This window comes from Acanthaster planci, linkage group LG01, assembly GCF_054643075.1.
Source record: "Acanthaster planci isolate LZ-2023a linkage group LG01, COTS_SCS, whole genome shotgun sequence".
Lineage (NCBI taxonomy): Eukaryota > Metazoa > Echinodermata > Asteroidea > Valvatida > Acanthasteridae > Acanthaster > Acanthaster planci.
Genome location: NC_141777.1, coordinates 25,008,720 through 25,028,891, shown reverse-complemented (window position 1 = coordinate 25,028,891; position 20,172 = coordinate 25,008,720). Strand labels below are relative to the sequence as shown.

General features: G+C 41.0%; 1 protein-coding gene across 2 annotated transcripts; it reads left to right on the top strand.

Moving 5' to 3' along the window:
* The first annotated feature begins 4,465 nt into the window (after positions 1 to 4,465).
* Positions 4,466 to 15,634, top strand: noxred1 (NADP dependent oxidoreductase domain containing 1). 2 transcript variants are annotated; one of them, XR_015424391.1, is made up of 7 exons: positions 4,466 to 5,276; positions 8,243 to 8,442; positions 9,872 to 10,062; positions 11,318 to 11,468; positions 12,894 to 13,080; positions 13,558 to 13,662; positions 14,433 to 14,567. XR_015424391.1 is itself a non-coding variant. In XM_022252992.2 (6 exons), the coding sequence occupies exons 1-6, from the start codon at positions 5,092 to 5,094 to the stop codon at positions 14,608 to 14,610; spliced, it is 1,092 nt and encodes a 363-aa protein (XP_022108684.2). In that variant the 5' UTR covers positions 4,647 to 5,091; the 3' UTR covers positions 14,611 to 15,634. The 2 variants fall into 2 exon arrangements, 1 of the variants encoding a protein (XP_022108684.2); XM_022252992.2 differs by lacking the exon at positions 13,558 to 13,662 and having other exon boundaries at positions 4,647 to 5,276; positions 14,433 to 15,634.
* Positions 15,635 to 20,172: the final 4,538 nt, after the last annotated feature.

Below are 20,172 nucleotides of genomic sequence, written 5' to 3'. Positions count from 1 at the left end.
CATACGCAAACATCAGCGCGTCTTTTGAATAAGGCGCAAACGTACAGAGCAATGACACGTTTTTCACATCCATAGCTGTTGAAAACGAATTATGTTTCTGTCAATTATCTGTCTCAAGAGAAATGCCGTGTGTAAAAACCAAACTCACCGACCATATTCAAAAGAAGACGGCTTGTGAACTGAGTGACTATACACCTCACTTGTGTATATTTTTTCATACAATTACCTGGGGATCATAGAGTGCCTCCGGGGTTTACAACAAACACTTTTCAGAGGTTTAAGAACCTAATAAGCTGTTTTATTTTTATTTATTTATTTTTTTTTGGGGGGGGGGTTTCTGTGTCAAGCTGACTATCATAGGTGTGGCCTGTTACAATGCAAACTTGCACGGAACCTGAAGTATCATGGTCCTAATCGCATCATCTACAGGTTTCACACACTGAGGAGCTGCCAGGTTTGCAACCAGTTTATCATCCGCAAAGAGTTCACTGCGAAGCATTGGGTTGCGAACTGCAAAAGTGCCAAGATTGTTGTCTGTATTCGGCAGCCGTTTTCCTTAAAAGTTTGTGAAAAATACCATTCTCTGGAAAACCCCTTTCAAAATTACTTGCCGGGGTATTCCCGTATTTCTAAATACGTATGTAACAAAAGCATCTATTGTGTTTCTGGTGAAGAAAAAGTAACATCACGTGTTGGGGGGGGGAATATAGGAGCCGTCATTGGGTAACATGCATATTTTGCTGTTACCGTCTTGCGTTGTTGGTTTGCTAAGCATGTACCACTCTGTTCAGGTGTCTGAAACTCTGACTGTTGGCGAGCCGCGCATTTAACCGATTATTATGTTGTAGAGTACCGAAGTGTGACGTCACTGTGAACCAGAAAGTGCAGTGCAAACGAATGGAGTACGCGCGCGTGTTGGTTTATGCGCTGCTTCTCGCGCTAATGCCTTTTACACACAAATTGTGCGCGTGACGTATTCACTTCGGTACACGCAGCAACCCGGCGGTGAAAATGCTGTTTTCAAATTTTAAAATTTGAATCATTTCATAAACACTTTATACTTATTAGCCAAAAGGCTGCAATTTTTATCACCAATAAAGCAGCTTCAAAAATATGTGGAGATTGTATGACTGCCTCATAAACTGGCCTATTGAGGAGATCAAGGGGTATATGGGTGGGGGTAATTATATATATATATTACATATGTACCCGCCTTCAATCCCTTTGTTCAATTGTGTACATCTTTCTTATATTGGTTCTTTAATTATCTACGTAGACTGACATATACCTTTAACATCCAGTTTATTCATCACAGATCTGATCCCCCTACCAACAATTCAAAGTCTCTCCCTGTTCAACAAAAAAGGATAAAGGGGGCTTTTTTTTAGAAAGCAATAACTGGCCCAATGTCTCTCAAAAACATCTAAGGCATTGTTTAAAGCAAATGTAATTTAACATATTTATAACATGTTTATACATATTTTGTTTGTTCTCGTTTGTTTGTTGTTTTATGCAAGAAATAATTTGTGTGGGCGTCATGGCCTTGGAATGCAGGAAACTTGCTACGTGGCGTCCATTTATGCTTATACATGACGGCAAGGGATTTACCGTCTGGGTCATATAAAAGTCCAAAAGCACTGCCTCTAGGAAAGCCTTAGGCGGGTTTTCCTGGCTCAAAAGTTTGTCTCTTTTCTACGCCTAGCCCTATACCCGGATGTTCGAAGCTTTGAAACTCGTGAACATGTACAGCCCAAGTAAACTTATTCACTGCTTAATTCAATCAGCATTCGAACTTAATGCCTTTTTAAAAATGTGGCTTGAAAAAAAATATAACAAGTTCGTATCAGGCCGCACTAATATTTCTGCTGGTTTGAAGCAGAGCGCCTTTGCCAGTGGCATGGTGGTAACGGCACAAAGGGTCTGACACGCATGCGGTTAAATGTTAACTAAATCCAACAAGCGGTTTACATTAAGGGGTTACTCTACATTTGACGATCAGTATGTGAGGCGCAGTTCCTTGACGTCACCAACGGTCATTGCCATAGCAGCTGGGTCGATCGGCCTCCAAGCTAAAGGTTAAACATGGTGCTCTCTGTTATCTTCCATCTCGCAGCTTATGTGCTGGTCTGGTCCTTTCGCACAGTGACTGACAATAGTTAATGTGAGAAATATGTTCCAGTATGCGTGTTGCGACATGACCTTTGTGTTGCTTTTTTATGAAGCAGAACACATCGTGCTTGAGAAAGTGTTGAAAAGTCAAGTCTGTCAGAAAATCACAAGTTTATGGCATCCTCCCCCAAAAGAATTCACATCTAATCTCAAAATCTGTAAAAAGGGAAGTGTCTTTGCTGATATTTCAAATCACAATAACATGGAGGGTTCGAATAAACCTTTCTGGGGGGTTTAGAAAACATCTCTGCCTCATGTTATATAATTTAAAACCAAATAGTTGATGTTCAAAAATTGAATTGAATGAATCAATTTTATTACAACTTAAAATTACTGGAAACTTTCCTTTTGAGCAAAGCTAAAGAAAAAGGTTTACTAAGAATTACCTTCAAGGTTTAGTACATTGAAATCATACATTTCACAACTTTTCCGTGTATGATACCCTTCGTATTAGACCAAGGGTCTCTTTTATTGTAAGGATGGAAGAAATTTATCTTTTCACATTCAACCTCCAATACCCGGACTTTTACTGGTTGAATCCCAACTCGCAGAAACGTGCTCTAAGCTTTTCCTCCATGCCTTCCATTTTCTGAGTTTTCCCTCCTATTTTTATAATTTTTTTTCTCAGTCTTCGCTATTGCTTTTACAAACATAGATGCCTTGCTGGTACTCTATTTTTTTAAACTTAATATTTTACAAGGCATGTCAGTTTGTAATAACTCGTGACAGTGTAAGCTGCGGAAGAGAATAACGATGAGATTTTTTTCTTCAAGGAATATGACTTAATGTCACATTTTAGGGACTGTGGTCATTTCCGAAAGTTTCCAGAAGGAACGGGCAATCATTCTTGTCACTGAATTTGTTTTTTTTTTCACTTTCGAGGGTTATATTTACTCTGGGTTTAGTTATGCAGCACCAGCAACTGCTATGCTTTACATGCAGTCGTAGGATTGCGTGACATTTTCAGGGAATCCCCGGTCTCCCTGGGTTATTATTAGATCAGCCGTCATTCTATACGACGGAAAGCGTTTGTGGGTGAATAGGCTCATGTGTATTATCCAATTGATGCACCAGCGAGGACATAATACTTTCATGCTCCGTTGCTTGGTGCCACTTTGCATCAACAAAGAAGCTCCATAACGGAAGAAGTCGTCAGCAAGTCCATTGCAATGTTGCTTTTGATATAGGGCCCACTGGGCAAATGTTGTTGTTTAACAACTGGAAAAAGTGCCCATGCAGTTTTCAGCAATGTTGCAAGACCAAGGCGTTGTAGCTCATAGAGGGGACAACTCTAACATAAGGCCATATAAAAAGAATTTTTAAAAAAGTAATTGGTGATCATCCTTTTTGCCCATAAAGGGAAAGTAGGGGAGGGTTTTTTTTGTAAGAAATGTCCACATGTCCGTTTAGATGCCGGCACTTTATGCAGGATACCAGCAGAGTTGAACCCTGTTATTAAGAATTCACAAGGACTGGTCTATTACCTTGTTAGAACAGGAACATTGTATTTATATTAGGTATATTTACCAGTGAAAAACGAAGAAATGGGACCTATAACTTTCTTTTAATATATCAACAGAAATTTGTATAAATAGTTCTCTTGTTAACGGACTGTATGTTTGTACATGCAGTTACAGCCGCAGCCAATAATTTGGATGCGGTCGAGTCTGATTAGTCAGTGGTGCTGTTCCGTTTACCATTCTTTCCTTAAATTGAATGTAGTTTGCCGTGGCCCTTTCTTACCGGGCGTGTCCAATAGATGGAACAGCCTCCGATCGAGAATGAACTAGTCACTAGTCTTGCGCAAATTCTCAGACCGAACAGTAAACTTGGGATCGTTTCTCGTTTAATTTTTCAGTGCTTTTCAGTTTACATTTCCCCCTCCCCGTTTGTTTTTAAATAAAGAAAAATTGGGATGATAACTACTTATTATTTTAATGGCCTAATTCCTATTTGAAATTATCAAAAAGGCATATTTTGCCACCATAATCTCACATCACAAAATATCAGGCGGCGCGCTATACAGTGCGACCGCCAGCCTACAAGTACAACATTCAAAGTGTTCCATCTGTTCACTGGCAAACTGGAAAGATTGTCACGGGACGTAGGCCTACTTATGTGTCCTCAAGGATCGAGGGGCGGGAGTCGAGAAATTTAGAAAGGCCGCCTCCCTCAGTTGGCCCACATCTGTCCCGTACCCTTGGTGGCTTATGATAGATGGGCGGAGCATTTCGAATCAGGAAAGGGGAGGTCCCTCTTTGGTTTCTTTGTGTCTTTTAACGCTTATTTAATTATGGAGGAACAAAACTACCGTGATTTAATCTTACAAGTCTAAATGCAATTTTGCTCAGTATTTTGAGAGGAGGAATTCTTAAAAAGTTGTGTGAAAAAAATACCGAACTGAATTCGTTGGGGAAAAGGACTGACTGTACTTCTGCACCCGCAAAACGGCACTGGTCCACGGACGTATATAAAAAAAACCTGGACTTGCGACGCCTTTGTATGAAAAACAAGCCAACCAGCGGCCATTTTACCGAGCCGAATACAAAGGCGTGGGTTGGCTCCCTACTATTGACGTCAGGAAGAACAAAGGCGGGCATTACCAGGAAAGCTTTGTATTCGGCTCGGTAAAATGGCTGCGAGTGGATTCAATGACTCTATAAGCTGATTAAGGGCATTGCGAGTCCAGATTTTATTACACACGTCCGTGCACTGGTCTAGCTTGACAAATGATGTTGTCAGTAACGAACAATGTGGATACGGCCTTAGCTATTGCGTATACAATACGCCAATGGCAAAATATTAAGCCATAGCCACAAAATAGCTGATTCGGACTCGGCCTCATGTGAGTCCTATCCCATCATGCAGTGCCATGCCTTGCATGGAGACAGCTAGCTACATGCAACAGTAAACCATCTGGCCATGGCGTCCGTAGAGATGAGCAGTGCAATCGGCGATATCACACGAGATTTACCATCTCTGAATTTTGAAAATGCAATATCTGAGGAAGAAACACCCTACCTTGTTTTAAGAGCAAGATCCCACGTTATTACGGTTTCAGCATGCGCACAGGCGACGTATTTTGCCGCTGTTTTAAACGAAGCGAGGTAGGGCCAAGCATGTACTTGATGTAGCCCCATACTGTAGCCCCACAAACATGACAAATAGGGTTGTAGTGGCTTTCTTTTTCAATCGGTCTGTTACCTGTCGCCACCAGGTCAGAGACAGATTGTAAAAGAGAGCCACTACAGCCCTATTTGTTGGGACAGGCCTAGGCGCATCATGAGTATTGTTGTTTTCCCTGTGCTGCCTGTCCGATTTCCTTCTGCATTCTTTTTCTGCAAAACAAATTAGGCCTAGGCCTAAATCACCCAAACACTCTGACGGGGGCGAATTCCCATGAAGTGGATTGAACCTGGGAACTCCATGCCAGACTTTGCCAGGCTTTTTTTCTTTGGCTTTACGGAGCTCAATTGTGAGAGTAGATCGAGTCGCATCTCGCTCTTTCTTATTTTGAGGGTTCAAAGTCATATTGAAGCGGAGGTTTTGTAATATTTGGAAAGAGTAAACCGTCTTCTTTTTAATTCCAAACATTCCGCAGGATCACATATTGAAAAAGGTCATTTTTCTTAGCAATTTTGATGGTAGCATTATTCGTGCCTGGTCTGAAATAGTGAAAATATGTTGGGAACAAAGATGCAAGGCTGCCAGAATAATGTCACATTGTCACCTTATACTTCTACCCTAAGTGTTTCATGTACATGCCATTGGAGAGCTCTTTTCTGCTGAATTAAAAAACAGCAATGTCCCAATTTTTGAAAATTCCAACTTTCAGCTGATTTGGGGTGACTGGTCACAATTGCACTTTGCAGAAAACCCCGCCACCGGCACCCCGCAAGATCCAAGTCGCAGCTGGCTATGAGCAGCAGTACGAGGTCAAACTGTGACACCGTTCTATGGGGATTTACCCACATAACCAGAGATTTGAGAGTTTTGTTTGTTTGTTTTATTTTGAGTTGAAAGGTATTCTGTATTTACTCCCATTGTTATTCCCCCCCCCCAAATAAGCCTTTTTCATGTTTCATGTGTGCATGCTCAGTACCCCAGAACTGTGGGGTCCGACGATGGACTTCAGACCCCACAGTTCTGGGGGTACAAGCTCAGAATATGGAGCAGAGGGGAATAAATTCATGACAACAAGATGGCGTGATGTTTGGCGAATGGATCGTGATTGCTGTTGATTGTTGTAGACAATTTGTTCCCCTCTAGCTTTGTTCACTTACTCGTGCGGGGGTGTTGAAATCAGCATGGCGACGGAAAGGGAAATTGGCTTATTGAGAAAACTTTGGGAGGAATTACGTAGGAAAGTTTTCACTCATTTTATAGGCCTTAGGCTACCCCGGAAAGTGCTCCATATGGACAACACTTGATGGCCCTGTGTACAAACCGTTATGAGACTTGTCTGAAAAAACCCAAGTGTCTTCTAAGTAAATGTTTTGGAATGTTCTTAGCTAAAATTTCATTTCTAGAACATGTTAGCACTTTCTAATCCTAAAAGTCCTGCACATCATTTGGCTTACAGGACTCAGTACTATAAAATAAGTACATGTAGTAGTCTGATCCTGAAGGACCTAGCGCTACAAATTACTGCTTTTGGCTAGGGCACCAGTGCCACAGCACTGTATGGTACATGTACATCATCTTGTCTAGTTTATTTTATGGCTTTAGAAAACAATAAGGTCATGTCCTCTTACAAGCGACAGTGCCGTGTACTACATTTTACCATGGAGGGATTTACATGTACTCTCAAGTAGTAATTTTAGTATTATGTACTGTTAGGGCTAATGGCTGTTAGGTCTATGACATTTTAAGGGAAAATTGGTGGTGTCTGTATATGCTGTATGGAACTCTTTCCATTACACATTACCGAAATCAGCTTAGAACAGCCAAATCTTTAACTATCCAGTTATGTTGAGAATTAAATGCTTGCCCACAACCTTTAATTTTAAGACTTCCATCTTGAAATCTTTATGCAATTCAGGGGAAGAAAGTTCTGGTTTTTCATGTACGTGTTAAATGTTCTTGACACTGTATGGTGACTCAAAATGCTCACCAGGTAGGACTACTTTCTGCCCACTTTTTCACCGGTTTACTGAAATAAATCTGGAAATTACAGATTGTGCCAAGCATTTACATGTATATAATTCTTATCGCAACTGGATTTTCAAAGATTTTGGTGTTCCCGACCAATTCTGGTGGGGGTATTAAAAGTAACACTTTCTATATGTAGGTGCCACTTGACATGCCTTGCATGAACCCTTTGACTATGAGACTGGTCTGAACTTTTCTAAGTGATTTTGAAGTGAATACTTCCTCTGCTAACTTTGAGTTTTCAGGACATTTTATTGCTTTCAGATGGCAGGTACACATGTCGGTCACTGCAGGGAAAATCTAGTGGCATCCGTACCCACATGTGGTATTCTTTCCAAACTTTGATTATTTTAAGAAATCTGTCTCCCTTTCTTTTCATCTCAGTCCACACAGACAGTTCACATAATTGCCATTATTGATAAATGATACTACTACTAGACCTAACTCACCTCCACTACATGTAGCTACAGGTACCCCAGTCTTGTCCAAAAAGTTGGTAAGGATATACATGTATACTGCCGGCAGACAACAATGAACTGTGGTCAACAGAGGCTTGTGAGAAAATCTGAGGTTGACGAGTGGCTATCTAGAAAATGGACGATTTCATTCACTAAAATTGCTAAGGTGCCTCCCAGCTGGCCAATCAGAATCATCGTTGTTTCTATAACTGTATGAAAATAATCGTGTCCTTTGATTTTCTGCTGCAGCTTGACGTCTGCCAAGAAGGGCAACATAATGAATATTGGAAAAAAAATAAGCCTCAGTTCTTTTCAGATTCTTCCAACGTACAACATGAAGTTTCATTCCCGTGGCCGTGGTCAAGTCAACAGCCTGCCAGGTCCTGCAGTAGGACTACATCAGAGTTCTACTGTTAACATTTTAATACTAAAGCATGTTTGATATTTTTTATAATTCATTTCAGACAGTACATCCTTGAGCTGAGGAGCCCCCAGCAATCCAAGACGTCCAAGTTCCTCCAAGATGCTCCACCCAGGGACCCTCTCCTGGTTGGAATCATCGGATGTGGCCGTATTGGTCTCCATCTTGCCAACACCTTGCTCACCTATGCTGACGTTCAACCCAAGGAGCTGTTTGTGTCAACAAGGCGGCCTGAAACTCTTGGTAAGGAACATTTCTGTGTCTTTCATGAATAGCCTCTATTGTTAAACAACAAAATTTTGTTAAACAGAGCTTTAAAGTATTAAAGTGTTGTATGTTGTACCTTGAACCATGTGCCTACATACATGTACATGTAACTGTGCAGTTTGCGGTTTGGTTTTTTTTTTTTTATAAATTTGGGACATTTCACACTTGGAGCAGCATCTTCATTCAGCACTTTCAAATAAGTGGAATAATGACTCTCTATGGAACAGAGCTTTTGATTGCCAAATTGTCAAGATTGTCCTTGTACACTGTACCATGAACCGTGTGCTGACAGTAAGCTTCCTGTCTGAAGATCTAATAAGCATCTGGGCATAACATTAGTGCATAGCATGTGATACTCCCTAATAGTCGAAAGGGCATAGGATCTCCTGTAATAAAAATGTGTAAGTTCAAATGTTCACTGAGTGTTTTTGGTGGAAGTGTCAGTAAAAACAGTTTTAGAAGTCAGAAACTCATTCACAGTCAAATGTACATTGGGTAATGCCTGAAGGTTCCTGGAGTAGACCAAAGTGCAGATTCAATTCTCAAAATCCTTAAAAGTGTTATTTTGAATATTACTTTGTTTTTCTTATGACTTTATTTTGTTTGTTGAGTATACTTTGTTCCTTTCTTTTATTGAGACAGGAGAATTTCGTTGTTGGCTGAATCGAACATAGAGACCTTGAATGATTGACTTGTGGCCCTTGTTCTGAACCAATAGAAATTACTAAAGGTGTAATTGTTTCTTGTTATGGAAGTAAATTTAGATGCTACCCTACAAGTGAACATACATGTAGTTTGCATTCAGAATATCTAGCTAAGTGTCATATTAGAAACTTTGGGAGTTTTGTTTGTACTCATGTACATGTGTGAGACCATGCCGGCAATCTAAAGTTTAAGTGGATACCAGTGTTATTGTAACTGGGGGACTGTATGTGGCAAGGTGTTAAGGATCTGTGGCTTCCAATCATGGATGTTCGAATCCAACTGCCGGCAGTATTTTGTGGCCCTTGGCAAGCCACTTCACCTCTGCTTGCCTCTCTCCACCCAGGAGTATAAATGGGTACCAGCATGAGCTGGGGAAGCAACCTGCGATAGACTGGCATCCCATCCAGGGGAAATAGAAATATTCTCAGTCACTATATGCCAAGGAAACCAGAGATAAACACTGGTCAGATGAGCCAAATTGGCTTGGACCAGTGTAAGTTGCCAGTCTATCACAAGTCCTTACATGTCATCAAGTCCAAAGTCAAGTCACAGGCCATTTATGTAAATTCTGACAAAGGTATTACTTTTTCATCATTGACTTTACTTGTGAAATGTCATGTGAATCACACGTAACTGGAATTGCGATTGTCACATCAACAACACTGTTAGGAATAATCATTTTACTCCCCGTCTTGACCAGGGGTTCTCAGAAACAAGGGCGTGAGCTGTGAGTACAACAATGCCAAGGTGGCTACCTCTGTGCACTTGCTCTTTCTCTGTGTGCTACCCTCCCAGCTTCCGGACATTGCCAAGGATATCAAGGGCCACATCCCAGCGCAGTGTACAGTCTACAGCTTCCTCAGCTCAGTACCAATCCCGAGATTACGGCAGGTAAGGTTAGGGTGAGCAGTTGAGAAGATTAAAGAAGTAGCCTAAGCTACTTGCTTACAAAGGTCGAAATAAAGCTTCGTGGAAGAAAGCTTCTTTCAGTCGATGTACATGTAAATGAAATGGCAGAGCAGATGTGACACAATAAAACATTTGAAGTGAAGATTTTTCCTGAGTCGAGATGTAATCGACTTGCTCATGTTTACTTTACGAACATTTTCCAGTGACATCACAAAGTCAGGACTCATTGGAAACCAGAAGCACGGAAGTGGGCTCTCCACTGACAGAAAAATTAACTGGTTCATCCATGAGGTCAGCTCCTCACACATGGTTGCCATAAGAAAGCACATTTGCAAACAGATGCGTTACATGTATTACAGCTACGTGTATTTGACAGATGCAAGCAGTACACAAGGTTTCATTCACAATCTGTGCCTCAGTTTCCGGGAGCCACTCCTCACAAGTACAGGAGATTGTACGGAGATATTTGTTTAGCGGATACAGGATACCAGCCTCGAACTCTTGCCATGTACTATCCGCCCCGAGCTGAAGTGCGCCCCCAATCAGCGAAAAGAAAGACAGGAGGTTACAAGCGGGTTCTTGCACGCGTTCTGCTTGTACGCAAAGACCATGCAATGCAGAATAGAATAGTTCTGCGTACTCAGCATGCTCCGCGTCAAACGTACATATACCTGCGCACCCCATGACGTGCCTATGCTGTGAGTACCAAAAAAGCAGGCCCTCTTTTATTCAGCTGATTGTTGCTGAGCACTTGAACCTGCTAAGCAATCATTTCTGCTTATCAGCCTCGAGAATGAGACCGGAACTTCTGATGGTGCAACTTTTCCCAAGTTTCCTTTTAAATAAACGTTAAGTATTCTATTTGGAGCATGCATTTTTGTTTCCTAATACATGTAGTGTACTTGATTGGAGTTTGTTAATAACAGGTTGTTGGAGGTGTTTGATATGGCCCATTATTGTCAGTTTTTTCTTTCAACTTCACAGCATTCTAAACTGACCTGAAAAGGAATATCAATAACATTAACGTTCACTCATGGCCCAGGAGGCAGAGGATGGGGATGGGGTGTATTTTTTCTGTAAAGATCAGATACTTGACCAAAGCAAATGTAAGTTTGATGGCATTGAAAAAAACAAGTCATCAGTGGTATCAATGAGAAGAAAAACTTCAAAGCATTGGGTGGCGAGCTTGTCACTCTCTCTGAAGAATTTTCTATATCCAGCCATTTGTCTTCATCAGGTGATTAAGTGCAGCAACATCATCAAGCCAGAGTTCTCGTGGCAGCTGGAGAAAGCTAACATGCCGTGGGACTGCAGCAAAGACGTGTGCACCACCCTGGAGAACCCAGAACAAGTCCAGGTCACCTGTCCGCTCAATCTAGACAAGGAAGGTAGGCCATGCTTACACGCAAAAGCAAAGATTTTCATTCCCCAAGGACTTGTGTTCATTAGCTCTGAAGTCTTAAAATCTTGTACACTTGCTCAGTTGAAATACTGGCCTGGTTTATTCAGCAAAATTTTCCCAAATTGGGGCATTATAGTCCGATTTCACTGATCTGCTAAACTTAATATAGTGCTAATTGAATTTAAGCTAAGCATGAAGAAATCTTGTAGCCTGGTCTGATAGCCAGAAAGCATAATTCTTTGTTTATGGGTGTGTTTTCTTTAGTGACCTTAAATATACATTAATTGAGGACCATTTGCAAACAATAAACATCAGACGTCATTTTGGCAGATAATTTTTTCTTTCCTGAAGATTAATCTTTTGCTGTTAAGTTTAAACGCTTACCAGCTCCTTTAACTGGTGTTCCCAATTTTGATGGTGCCAACAGCAGATAGCATTGTTTGTATTGATAATTTAAATGACAAAAGGAAACACCTGCTGTATGTGGATAGATAAAGACAAGATGGATGGACACAAATGAAGATGACCTGTATAGCCCCTACCTGCATCCGATACTAGGATTCAAGTACATTTACTTTCATTTCGCATTGTTTGTATTAATTTTCACACATCTGTTTTATGGGGCTGAAGTTCAAATGATACAACTTTTGGTAAATTCTCAGCAAGAACTAAATTCACAATGTGTTTTCCTTCAATACAGGCAATTCCCAATGCAGTGTGCCACCAAGAGATTGTCATAGAGAGGCTCTTTCGTAGTGCATTATGGGATAAATAGTTGACAAAGTCTCATTCACTAACCGTGCTGAGAGCGGAAAACTTGAAGTTTTTAGAATGTTTGTTTATCTTGGTTGAAAATTCGATATTGCTTATTGCGAATGGGTGTTAGGTAGTGAAAATGATGGTTTTGTGTAGTGCAAGGAACACCTCTCAATCAAATATCCCCAAATTACGTACGAAGCGCGCTGAATTGTGGCAGCGCTTGTCAAGTGTAAACTTGAAAAGTGCCCTGTATGTGGCAAACTCTCAGTGGCACACTGTATTGTGAATCGCCTGTATTGTAACTTCAGAATTCTTTGAATAAAACTATGTATGCCCATCTTTAGCAAAAAAATAGATGATTATCCATGACACATACAAGCAGACACTATGAGCATCTTGGAACAGTTCAATTACATGGTCAACTTGGGAAGCATTGGGACTTGTCGTAGGAAAGTAGCTGCCCTGGACCATATTTATGAGATTTGATGAAAACAAGATCAGATATCAAATCTTAAGAAAATTCATCAAATATATATCTGCTTTAAAATCTCCTGCATGTTGTATGAGATGTATCCTTTTCTTTTCAAACTGTTGATTTTTCAATTTCACCTCCTGCTTCTGAAAATAAGTTTTCTACACTTTCTCCATGCAGATTCGATTGTGAGTACCAAGGACAAGTGGGCGGAGATGATCTTGTATTCGTTCGTCAACCTCTGCATCCGTCTTGGTCTGAGCAGGGACGAGACCATCTCCACGCTGAACTGTGTGGTACTGGGCCAGGCTGTGGCACGGGAGTACACCAGCAAGTTTCTGGCCGAGAATTTTACCAAGAGAAAGGAGTATGAGCTTTATCAATTCTATGTTTTTTAAAAATATTTGAAAATCTCAAACCCATTGATGTATGCAGCACTTCATCACTTCAAATCCTTTGTCATGTTTAAACGCCTCTTTCAATAAATCCCGTTGTAGGCCTTTCAGCCTGGCACAGACAAGGGCACGAAATGTGTATTTCCTCTCTTGGAAAAGATGCCAGAAAAAAAAAAGTAAACTGAAGACAGGAGAGACTCTTTTGCCTATTCACTGATCCTTGTATTCAAGTACAGTTTGCACTCACAAAGACTTTGTGAACTTTAAAACTTGGAAAATGTACACATGTATACTCAATTCATTCCTCAACTTGATGGAGCTGGATCCAGCACAATGTATAGTTGAAGCCCTTAATAAGAGCACTGTGAATACAACATTCTGGTTATAGCAAGAAAATGTTCCGGCCCCACTCCTTTCTTTTTCATTGTTTTCATTCCTGATAAAACAAGGTTCCTGTTATAACAAGGTAATCTATAAAGGCGGAAGGACCTCTTATTAACAAGGTTTAACTTCATCTGGCCTTATCAGCATGGACAGCCTGAGGGCATGCACAGGTACATGTATACAGCTGAGGTGACTGTGCAGCTACCTACCATATATAAGCAAGATAAAGGAACTTTATTTACCCGTTATCTGTCAAAGAGGTCACCCAAATCTGGTTAATATTGAAGTCAAACAATATCCCATCATTCGATGATAACAGGGGATAAAATGCAGAACAAAAGTGTGGTGTCCTTTGCTGTGATATACATAACCCACATTATAATTAACGGTGTAACCCATATTATAACCTAACCCTGCTGGCTGGGGGAAAGACACAATTAAGCCACTGGTTCCCATTTTTATTTGGCTGTTACCATACATCCAACGCCTGATTTCACTGCCAGTTCCTGGAGTAAGCTTACAAACTTCCATCCACAAGTCTTTGTCACTAAAAGCTTACGTTTTACCCTCCTCTGTCAAAAAGTGGTTTTGCCAAATGAGATGGAATTAAAGAAAAAGTACTGCAGAACAGAATTTTATAAAAACATTAATTTGGATATCTAAACAGGCATTTTCGTAAAACAATGTGTCCAAAAATGTACCCAGGTGTCCTCCTGCCTGAAACCTTGTGATCAGAATTCACACTGGTGCTAGCAGGTATCAATCGAGTCTAGTTCAAAGCTGTCGATATCAGTGAAAATAAGAGTCCTTTGGTATCTGCTATACATGTACCATGTTTCAATAACTAGCCCCCATGTGAATGCTGTGTACAGCAGTGTCTGTGAAATCACATAATGCAGAGCAAGGTTGCTCATCAAGACATTTGCTTTTCTCCATCCAGCATCTTTCCCATCTTTGATCTGGCAGCAGTGGCCGCCAACCCGACCCCCCTGACCCAGGCCATCACGGAGGACCAAGAGATCCGGCAGCAGTTTGTCAAGAAGTACAAGAGCATCTTTGACAAGTTCTACTACTGGAAGGGGATTAAACAGGTCAAGAAGAAACCTGACAAGGATTGACAGCGCGGAGACATCAGACACCGATGTGCTGTGTGTTGCAGTCCTGTACCGTGTTGGAGGGAAGACGTTCATTGTTTGGCAGATATATGGACCAGGGCGTTGGGCTTTGAGTGTCCAGGACCACAATGTTTTGGCCCAACAATGATCAGTCCCACAGCCTGTGTATGGCTCCACAATTTTGGGAAAAAAAGTAGGTGTAATTTTGAGAGAAGACTATTCATAATTTGGTGTGGAAGGATTTGGGGAAGGAACCTTCAGAATACGTTTTGGTAAAATCACAGAAACAGTGCAACACAAGTGTTGTTCACCCCTAACAGATTTGAGAAAGCAATGGGGCTTGGCAGATATTTTTGAAAGATTAATTCCCCTTCCTTCGAAAAGCTTTTTATAATGAATGAACCAAAACGAGATTATCTCTTTGAGGCAAGGCTCCCTCTTCCTGTGCACCCAAAAGCTCCCCACTTTGTGCATGAGTCGCAGGCCGCAATTTCCCCTATTTGTGTCCTTCCTTGATTGTTTAATTCCCCAATTGCACTGTCATCTCCCAAATTTAGCTTCCTGCGGGAAGCCCCCTGAGAGAACTCCAATTAAGAAAGCCAAATTCATTCTGTCCCCGCCTCACCCACCGTGTTTTCCTTCTGTAGGATTCGTCTCCAGCGGAAGTCCATCAAATCCTAATTTATTGTTGGGCTCATTCGTGCTTCTGCGGTCAACTTGTCTGTAAATTTAGCACTTACCGAGAAATAAGGCTTGGAAATGTCGTCTCGCAAAGCAGCCCTGTCCTGCAGAAATTGTTCATTAGTTAATTAGTGAATTTCCTGTTACACCGAAGGGCCTGCTGAGAATAGTATTCGAATATATACTTTGCATACAATGCATTCGGATGTACATGCCGGCAGTTATTTATTTCATGTAAAACAAGTCCAGATTTTGAATAATAATAGTGCCCATTGATGCATTACAAGATCGTTTATCTTTTTGAAGACATCTTTCGAATAAAACGGCCATAGCCGATGATAGTAAATTTTTGGTTTCGTTTTTGTTTTCAATGTTGGGTTATGGTAAGCTTGGGTTTTTTTACCAGTTAGTTGTTTTGTTTTTATGGCTAGTTTGTTATTGTTGGTGTTGGGGTGCTCTGCGGTTCCCTTCCATTTTCACAGAAAAAAAATGAGGAAGTTAAAGCCTTCAGTATTCCATATTTACAGTATTTGATCCTCCTGATGATTTCCTTTGTGAAGGTGTAACCGCAGTGATGTTTGTGTGTGATTATATGAGCGTCGATATGAGTACGCACTCATTTCGACGCTCATATAATCACACAAAAACATCACTGCGGTTACATCTTCACAAAGGAAAACATCAGGAGGATCAAATACTGTACATATGAATGGAACTGTACATCTGAATGGAACAATCGGATACCAACATTATGATCTGTCGGCCACAATCACGCCAATCGGCAGCGCGCCGATTTGTGAAGATGTTTCGCTTGCAGTGTCTAACCACTGTTTCAACTTCCGCTCGGTTTGCAGATTTATGATAGTAACATTTGAATCAAAGAACGAGAAACCACCAGACATTGGTCTTCAACAGCTGAAAGTAGATCAAGATCGAACTAAAGCCTGTCCATGTCAAGAAGCTAGGGACTGGGCATATTGGAAGCCGATCGAGGCTTGGCTACTGGAAAAACCGTAAAGACTTTACATTCAGTGAGGGCGCCCAATACGCCCAATGGACCTTACTACAGAATGCCAAGGCCGTTTTCCAATACTCGACCTGGGCTCCGTCGCAGGCTTCAACTGTTTTTTTTTTACTTCCTGAGGTTGTAAGCGCAATAGTAAGTCTGATAGTGCCACAGAACATCAAGTAAGATGCAAAAGAGCCAAACATTACAGTACTTCAATTCCAGTTAAACGCTTCAGACCCACAATCGGGGATTGGTTTCCTACACGATGCATGAGACGGAGGCGCAAAGCACTGTGGGTAAAATTGTGGCTTGAGCAGCGCCAGCTGTGCTATTTGAAGCAAGAGACCTCCCCCACCCCATCTCCGTTTTGTTGGTCATTGTTTTACTGGTCCACGGCAGTCAACTCAGCTGGTGACGAAAACAGTATATGCTGCTGCATGAAGGTTTGGGCTCAGACTGTTTCCGGAAGAAGCTCGAATGATGTCAAACAGACAGGCAAATACAGAAACAAACAACGGAACCCCAGATACTTTAAAAAGAGACAGGGCACATAACTTGATCTTCAAATATCGCTGCTCGTGGAGCACGATGCAATTCCCGTCAAAGTTTACTCCCCAAGCAAAATTCAAAATTTGAAAAACTGAATAACAAGATTTATACACGAGTGGCTAGGTTGCAGCTTCACTCTGTAACCTTTTCCTCACAAGGACTGATGACTCCGTGCTTTGTACCAGAGACATGCAGTGTATTAATGAAATAAATCAAAAGGACTAAAAATCCATACAACAGACTACAAGCAACGAATGACTGAACATGCAAGACAATCATCTATCAAGACTACAATATTATGTTCGAGCAGAATGTGAAAAAGCTTTTTAAAAGTCAATACAAACCAAAAGAAGTAAACAATATAAAAAAAACATATAACAAGATCATCTAAATACAGCAAAACCTGCTTGATGAAACTTGTGAATGTTTATCTTTGGACTTGAACACTGAAGACGCAAAGCTCTTGTGTTCGGTAGTTGTCAACTGCCAATATTTCTTTATTCATGAGCACAACAGTACTGTGGTGCTATCCCGGAAAGAATGCCTCAGTGTAACACTGGACTGTAGAAAAAGTGACTGATGAGAAAATGCAAGTAGGCCCCCCATTAATAGGAAGAAGAGAACCATTGTACGTGATGGACTATAGCGTTAAAGTGAACGGCGAAAAGTAACTTCTCCCAAATAGCCAAATGGTTAAGGCTTCAATCATTAGATGGTTAGAAAGTGGGTTCGAATCCCAGCGGGAGCTCTTTTATTTTCCCAACACTTGTTTCAGTCGGTAGCTATAAAAGACTCTAATTCACCCCTGTCAAATACCAACAGTACCTTAGCCTAACGGGTAAGCTCTTCTGCTGGGACTGTCCGTGAAGTCCAGGTGAGCGCCTTAGTACAGGTTCGAGACGTATGGCCGACTCGGCGGCCAGGGCTTAGGGGCTTGTCTCGTTTCCTCCCTTGCATGGTCGCTCGACCCTTTTTGGGTTAAATGGATGGGCAGGGAGGAAGTGCGGTGGGCCGGGAACCCCGAGATCCCAGAAGAGTCCTATATGGAAGCCGGTAACTGCGATTCCTTGCGAATTTCAGGAGTCCGTGCGCCTGAATGCTTGGTCAACACCGCATAACTTTTGGATTTTTCACTCACCACATTTTTGTTTCATTACCCTGTGCGCAGAACCCACAAGGCATTTTTTAGGCTTAATGAGATTGATGCTGATTTATTTTCAAATATAATCTTAATTTCCGACTATAACGTAGTTCCCAACCGTGTTTGGGTCCATTTCTTCTCAGTGATTTCAGTATAAAAAGCAGTGTTGTATCTAGGGAACGTTTTTTAGAAGATGGTTCAGAATTAACAGATCCAGGGGTGGCACTGTCGGGCGGCACTCGCTTCCTTATTTTATTGATAGGTACATTTTCAATTTTCGTAACATTAAATATTTCAACTGCCAAATAATTGTGACATTTTCAAAGTGAAATTCTCACAAAAGACACGTCCCACTCATATGTTGGATAATCTTCTTGGGTCACCCCAAGTTTGCAACAAATACGTTGCAACTGCCACGCTTTTTTGTGAATGGTTCATCCATCCTTGGCCAGACAGGTCTACCCGAAAAATAGAAGCTCGAAAATAATGAAACAAACTCTAAACAAACGATCAATCCTTAGTTTCTGGAATTTCAGAAGACGACATCGAAAACTGAATGGATGTCAGTTCAGTAAAGATGTTGGTTCCCACCGTCAAAAGTAGATATAATTGGGCAGGACCCATTCAGTTTTCCCTCCACGGTAACCCACGTTAATACCGTTGATCCGACTGAAACTTAATGTTATCATTTTAGTTAATCCGTGGCTGATTGACCATAATTTTAATAAGGGTATTCGAGTTACTAAATGTCACTGCATTGTCAATTTTGCGTCCCCTAAAACCGCCTTCGGGTATAGTTCGAGTTTGCAGTGCTCTGAACCTCAGTAGTGATTTTTTTTTTACCTAGGCATCAAAACACAGGATTGAAAGACTTTCCATCGTTCATATCTGGGTGGGGATTTACAGTTAGGGTTAGGGTTACGTTAATGTTAGGGTTAGCAGAGCCCTAAACCCTAAAATTGAATTTTTTACATAACACCAGGACATGTTTGAAGGACTGTCCCTGTCAAGTATGATGTTCCGACATCTGACATCAAGTTTGGTGGAATTCTACAAATTGGTTTTCAGTCTTGTGTAAACAAAAAGCCTGCTTCGGTTTGGGTTAGCGTTAGGGTTAGGGTTTGCAGAGCCCCGAGCCCTAAAAGTGAATTTTTGACAAAACATCAAGAAATGAGTTTCCAGGACTTTCCTTGTTAAGTATGATGTTGCGACATCTGACATCAAGTTTGGTGGACTTCTACAAATTGGTTTTCAATCTTGTGTAAACAAAAACCTTTTTTGGGTCAGGGTTAGGGTTACCGTTAGGGTTAGGGTTTGCGTAGCTCGGAGCCCTAAGAGTAAATTTTTGCCATAACATCAAGAAACACCTATGAAGGACTTTCCTTGTTATTTTTTAAAGTTTTTGTTTAGGGGTGATGTCGTGACACCACACATCAAGTTTGATGCAATTCTACTAATTGGTTTTCAATTTTGTGTAAATAAACAACTGTCTCTGGGTTAGGGTTAGTGTGTGCAGTGCCCTGGGCGGTAATAGTGATATTTTGACATAACATCAAGAAACTGGTTGGAAGGACTTTCCTATTTAAGTATGTGGTTGGAAATGATGTTGCGACATCACACGTCAAATTTCGTGGATTTTTAAACATTGGTGGTCCATTTTGTGCCCTCAAAATAGCGTTCGCTGGGCCCTGAGTCCTAAAAGTGATTTGTGTCACAGCATCAGGAAACAGGTTTGAATTTCTTTTTAAGTATTTGATTTGGGATGATGTCGTGACATCCCACTTTCATGGATTTGTTCTTATTAGTGTTTAATATAAGGCAAAATAAGGCGTTTGTTTGTTTTAGGGTTCGCTTTTCTAAAAATTCATATTTTCACATAAAATGTGTAAAATACTTTTGGAGGCATTTCGCTTTTAAATATTTGAATCGGGAAGATGTCGGGACATCTCATGTCAAGTTAAAAACGCATTCTTTAACCTGTTTTTTTTTTTGCCCCTAAAGGGGAAACTGAGTATTAATGGCTGTTTATAAGCACTACAGACCTGTTAATGTAGTGACACCCCCGAAAGGTTATTTTCACATAAAATGAGGAAATCTGTTTAAAGCTCTCTCTCTCTCTTTTGAATGTGTGGTTTGAAGCAAGGCACACATGGGCTGACCCATGTTCTCCAGACGGTATTCTATA